The 6,470-nt window shown below is 33.6% G+C and overlaps 1 protein-coding gene across 1 annotated transcript in view; it reads right to left on the bottom strand.

Moving 5' to 3' along the window:
- Positions 1 to 4,308: 4,308 nt before the first annotated feature.
- Positions 4,309 to 6,470, bottom strand: part of ivd (isovaleryl-CoA dehydrogenase) — an 11,005-nt gene continuing 8,843 nt past the window's right edge. The window contains exons 10-12 of the mRNA XM_016526868.1: positions 5,613 to 5,717; positions 5,410 to 5,482; positions 4,309 to 4,976 (exon numbers count right to left, since the gene is read on the bottom strand). Coding sequence (XP_016382354.1) covers positions 4,843 to 4,976; positions 5,410 to 5,482; positions 5,613 to 5,717 — 312 coding nt within the window. The 3' untranslated portion in view covers positions 4,309 to 4,842. The remainder of the gene's footprint in view (positions 4,977 to 5,409; positions 5,483 to 5,612; positions 5,718 to 6,470) is intronic.

Here is a 6,470-nt window from a genome sequence, read left to right as displayed (position 1 = left end):
TTTTCTGACCGATGAGCTTTGTAAAAATCGACACGTTTCAGAAAGTCGGGGCATAGTGGAGAAACAATAATGTACAGTATGTGGAAAATAATGTTTTTTGAACCTTAAACCGCATAAACACATTTCATTACACCAAATACACAAAATAATGTTCTTTTTAGCAACATCATATGACCCCTTTAATATTAGTGCTTCCCTAATAATACTTTTGACAATTTATGAAAATTGGTTAAAAGTGTTTCTCCACTTTTAACCAATACTTAAAGTCATTATTTGTGAAAACATATGAAAACATTCTCTATCCAGCCGTTTATGAGAGTCTCATATAAACCTGCTAGGAACATAATTTACATTAAATACTGTAAAAAATGCTTTGCAGTAAAACACCTGCCGTTATTTCAACTTTTTAAGCATTTTATGGTCAAGAAACATTGCTTCCTATATACCAATCCAATTATTTACCAGGAAGGTAATACTCTTGAGGACCACAATAAATATAATGGACCCTGAAGCCCTAAACAGGGAATAAAACCCTTTCTAATTTTTAGTCATAGCGCTTGTTTCTTTTCCTTCAGCTTCAAGCTTTCCATCTACGTAATACCACAATTACTGTCACTTTATATTCAGCAGACCTGTGCACTATTTATATCCTCTCTTGATAGTAACATTTAGACCGTAGGTTATATTTTACCTTGTCGGTTTAGTCAAAACATTTCACCTTTAGCTGACTGTTTTGGATGGTTAGTAGGAAATGTTTTGGAGAACACTGCCTTTTTGTAAGTGTAGATTTTCAACTTACAGACCACATTTTCTTTTATGAAGGCATTTAGGTAAAACAAAACCAATGAAATGTAAAAACAAAAACAATTCAGCACGAACATGTAGTCATTATATTATAACTCAGGCACTTAAAAAGGGCAGCCAAAAAGGAATGTGAATTAAACCGCATTGAACATCAGACTACATAACCCAACATCATTCAGAAATCCTATAATTGGATCAGAAAATGGGACAACAGAACATACGCTTGCTCCTCAAACATGGCAACAGTATTATGGCATAATAATGGCCATAAAACTGGCAAGCCAGTAGCCGATCAAACCAACCAATGTGTACTGACTGAAAATTAAAAAAACATGAGAAATATTACAAACAAAAAAAGCTCACCCACCAGACCATCAGTCATGTGGCCTAAAATATATTTTCATGCATGCATATACAGTATTTGTCATGCATGTCTTTTATGTGTTTATATTCTGATGTCAGCAATAAACCCTGTGCTTCATCACCTGAGACTGACTCAACTGTTAGTGACAGCACAAAAATTACAATTAATATCTTGAAAATGCCCTTTTAAATTACAACATAACTACATTCTGTATGTTATGAGCCTAAATGAAAAGGGTAATGAAAACTGACATGTCAAAGACACCTGAGGTAAATTTTAAAAACTTTAGGAGAAACATTTTGTGAATAAATGAGCAAAACCAAAATGTATTAATTACTGCACTCTTGATTTAAGAAAATAAAAATAATAGATAGCACTTGAAAGACAGAAAACTAGAATGTCATCTTTAGTCAGGTAAATAAACAGCAGCATCATGCTTTATCAACAGAAACAAAAGTTTCAACTATCGTCGCATCCCACAGTAGAGTAATAGCCTATGTAATGTCATGAAATATGAAAAGCATATTACAGCAAATATTAGTGCACCATTATCTCATAGTACACTTAAAAAAATGTTGTTCAAATAGATACATAAGGTGAAAATTCATTTGTTAGGTGACATTCATTAAAAATAGCCTCAGTTCACATAACTAAAGCTTTTTATGATCCAATAAAATAAAGTATACAAGAAGCAAAGGACAAGTATCAAGGTAAGTGCAATAACATCATTTTTCCAAACTTCACTTATTTGAAATATGGCTCATCTACTCGAATAAAAGTCAGACAATGTGAAGAGAGCAAACATGTCAGTTCCAGTGTTTTCGCAAGTGAACAACCAGAGTAAAGACTACAACCCGTGATTGCGTTACTAGCAAACAAAAGATTAGACAAACTCATCCTACACTGCGAGCGACGCGACAAACTCGAACGCACTCGTTAGCGCAAAAACCTTCGGATGAATGCGTTGATTATTATGGGAGCATTCTAGTTTTGACGCGTCGCGTCGGAATGTGATGTAGATAGATAACAATCCTGTCATGATGAATAACGAAACTAAACGATGAATTAGACTTCTTGTTTAAAATCCATCTTAAGTACTTCACAGTGTGACTGGCTTAAATCAAACTTAGGCTAACGTTGGAGGACAGCACGCTAAAAATATCGATTTATGCCTAAAACTTTATTCTTTTAAATGTAGCATACAGATTCTCCTACCTTGAGTGGTGTCGTGGATTTAAATGACAAGCGTTTATCGGTAACACGCACTGCTGCTCCGGTGTCGTTTCTCTCTTGGATAAATGGGAAGAGGAGCTCATTGTACGGTCATCCTGAGGAGAACACCTGGAATAGAGCAGACTGATGCAGAACTGACACAAACACTTTTGCCATGGAGTTTACGTAACACCACAATCCGCTGTCAGTGGCAGTGTCACAAAACCTTAAACGCTGCCTAGATAGACTGCATAGTTAGGTATGGTCAACTAAACTGACTCACAACGCGCCTTTGATTCTCTAAAACATGTTGCACGCACCTATAATGCTCAAAATGCAGGTTAAGAACTCATCTATGATGTCCGTTATGCTGTCTAGGTAGGCAGCTGACTAGGTTTTGTGACAAGGACAGTGTGTTGACGTATGGCATGCTGGGACAACATGGAGTTTCTTAAAGGGCTATGGGCACATGTTGTGAAACATTAAAGCCCATTATTGGTATAGTGGACCCAAAAAGCATTTAGACACTTGAGCTTATGAAATTATTAATTTCACTGCATTAAATACAAAATATCTAACACATGAAATCAGCAAGGGAATTATGCTAGAGCTTTTCTCAGCACTGACTTTAATTTCCGAGACAGAGTTTATTATGACTTTAGTGAATTTATGAAGTCAGTTCCCTTCAACATCACACAGGTGCAGTTCATTACATTGACTGACTACAGTTTATGGACATACTGTATGTCTGACTAGTAGAAAGTATCAGAATACATTGCCATAAACCACATTGTATTTTCTCTAACAGTGTTTTCATGCTTGAGCCTAGTTCTTATTGAATTGATAAAATAATGTTTTGTGAATTCAGCAATCCCTTTAAACAATTCCAATACTGACATCATTTTTGAAACTGTGCTCACTTACCTTAATGAATTTACTTGTTTCTTATATGTATTGTCACAAATGATCAATGCATGTTCAATGATCTGTGTACTCTACAAAAGTTTATTTTTAACTCAAATCTCTCACAATTAGGTATATGAATATTAAGTATAAGATGATGAAGTACAGTTCTATCCTACAACTTGGAATAGTTCATATGGGATTAGAATTTATTTAGATCAAAGAAAAAAATTCTATATAAAAAAAAAGCCATTGGTCAGTAATTTTTCACACCCGCTCAAAGCATAAACCAGGTGGTTAATATAGAAACTATAGAAAAATGTCAATGTTGTGTAAAAGACCTCAATTATTTTAAATTTCAAGAATTAAAGAAATGTACTGATAATAGAAATAGTGAACAGCTCTGAGGCATCTTATTCCAGAAAATAATAGGCCGTAAATTAGTGTTGTTATTGTTAACTAAAACTGTTAAAAACTGAAATTAAGCTGAAATAATATATAATATAAATATTAGATGGAAAACATAAAATGAAAACTGAAAGTGTTGCCTTGGCAACTAATTGAAATAAAATAAGTTTGTTAAACTACTAAAATTACTAACACTAAAACAGAAATTAAAAATATATTTTAAAAAGCATTAAAAAAGGAAAGAAAATAAAAGCTAAAAAATTAATATATGCTGTAATATACACACAATAATAAAATAAAGTAAATTAAGACATTCTGAAAATAACTAATAAAATCAGAGAAAGTATGTGACAACAAATCTGACACCATCAGATGAAAGGAAGATGTTTATTCTAAACAATCATTTACTTCATATACATTAAGCGATTATTCAGTAAGGCAGGATTCTGAAAACCTAAAGGTATTATGGTCAATACAACAGCTTATTTCAAAAACGTGCTACTTCTTTTGAACCTTAAGATGAAACTAATCTTAAAACACAAAGAAATAAAAGAGGTGAGAATATCTGAATGACACACAATTCAATGAATATCCTCTATAAAGAAACTCTTTTTTTGTTCATATATGAAAAATGATGTTAGTGGGGCAGAGATGATATGCAGAATAGCTTACACGGAGTGATCATATTCTGAGAAAAAAAACAAAAAACAAGACAAATGCAAGTGCTATACAAGTATCATATGCAACAGAAACACCCATGTCAAAGGCTCCTGGGACAAATTAATTCTTCTGGCTGTTTCCATCATCATAAGCATTTTTTTCTTCAGGGAATTTGCACTTAACTGTTCAGCTACGTAAAATAACTTCAGTCTGTCCTCTTAAAATGACTCGAGGTTTGTGCATTTCTTACTATTGCATTAGTTCTTATATGTGAGATCACTCCACCATGCATGTATGTATGTATTACAGAACATCATATAACAGCATTTGACATCAAAGAAAACACCATGACATGTTCTTGAAAATGATTAGCAATTACACTTCACATTAATAAAGGTGTTATATAATTAGGATGCCAGATGAAAATGAAATATCTGGCCACAGCGACCCAGTCTGTGTAAGATCAGATACTCATTCATTAAGTGCTGCTCTTATTTGAACAAGTCATTGAAGGCTCTGCCAATGATCATCCTTCTGACCTCACTGGTTCCAGCTCCAATCTCATAAAGTTTAGCGTCTCTTAAAAAGCGCCCCATTGGGTAGTCATTAATGTAACCGTTTCCACCTGTGAACAGACGCAAGTGTGAGTCAACTAGAACTTGAGTCATAAGACCTGGGCTTATAGAATTAGCAGGACTTAATTTGCTGACGATTTAACACGATCCGGAATTGTTCCTTTTTTGAGCTCATCTCAGAGTTGTTGTCATAGCAACAGGACCAGTCTAACATTAGCTGTTCAATTTGTTGGCTCAATATAAAAGCATTTACAATCAATCAGCATACAAATGCTTAATTATCTCACGTTACGTAGTACATTCGAAAAACAAAGCATCTATGGCAAAAGGTACCAGTTTGACTTGTTTGCCGTTTTATCCACCCAGTAACTCATGCTGTGGTAAGAATGAATGAAGACAGAAGGGTTTGGCCCTGATCTCTGTCTAAGGTACATCGGGAGCTATTTCTTGTAGTTTTTGCTGTGCTAACTATTAGGCACTCACCCAGGCATTGAATTCCATCCAAGGCAACTTGAGTCGCATTCTCAGCACAATAAAGGATTACCCCAGCACAGTCCTACAATAACATCACAAATCAATACTGCTACTACACACTATGTAAGGACTGTATGCATCATTTCCAGGCCCATATGTAACACCATAAAACAAAGCAGCCAAATAACAAAAACTGGGTAAAGAGCTCTTACCTTAGCACTGAAATGGCCTTTGTCACAAGCACGGGCAACGTTGTATAAATACTGTCGACATGAATTAAGCCGTGTGTACATATCGGCCATTTTTCCTTGCATTAGCTAGTCAATGGGAAAAATCATTTGATTAATTTTATTGCCAAGGTAACTAATTTGTTTAATACCTTTTCAGAACTTTACATAAAGACATACATAAAATTGTGTATAAACACTACTATTCAAAAGTCTTGAGTTAGTGAGTTTTTTTTTAATGTTTTTGAAAGAAGTCTCCTTTTATTTTATCAAAAATAATTAATGTTACAATTAAAACAAATGACATTTTAAAATAATTGAAAAATTATATTTTAAATTGTAACTGTTATTATTTATTCCTGTGATTGCAAAACTGAATTTTCAGCATCATTACACCAGTCTTCAGTGTCACACGATCCTTCAGAAATCACTCCAATATACTGATTTAATGCTCAAGAAACATTTCTTAAGATCACAGTTTAAAAAGGTTGTATTACCATTTACTCAAAAATATTTTTTTTTCAAGAAATCTATTCATCAAAAACAATTTGATTAATAGAAAGTGCAAAAGAACAGCAATTATTTAAAATAGAAACCTTTTGTAAGAAAGGAAAAGTCTTCACTGTCACTTTTGATCAATCCTTGATGAATAAAAGTATTAATTTCTTTCAAAAGACCTTATACTTCTGAAGCATAATGATGGATATGAGTAGTAGTTCTTTTTATACGTGTCAATATCACCATAGAGTGCCTTTCAACCCTCACAATACTCAATTTTGGTTTTAATTTGCCAATTGCTTTATGTCATATCATAAATAGTAGACACTCAAGTACTATAGAAAC

Source organism: Sinocyclocheilus rhinocerous, unplaced genomic scaffold (genome assembly GCF_001515625.1).
Source record: "Sinocyclocheilus rhinocerous isolate Xijiao unplaced genomic scaffold, SAMN03320098_v1.1 scaffold1234, whole genome shotgun sequence".
Lineage (NCBI taxonomy): Eukaryota > Metazoa > Chordata > Actinopteri > Cypriniformes > Cyprinidae > Sinocyclocheilus > Sinocyclocheilus rhinocerous.
The sequence above is the reverse complement of the archived record's forward strand: the minus strand, read 5'-3'. Positions and strand labels throughout refer to the sequence as shown.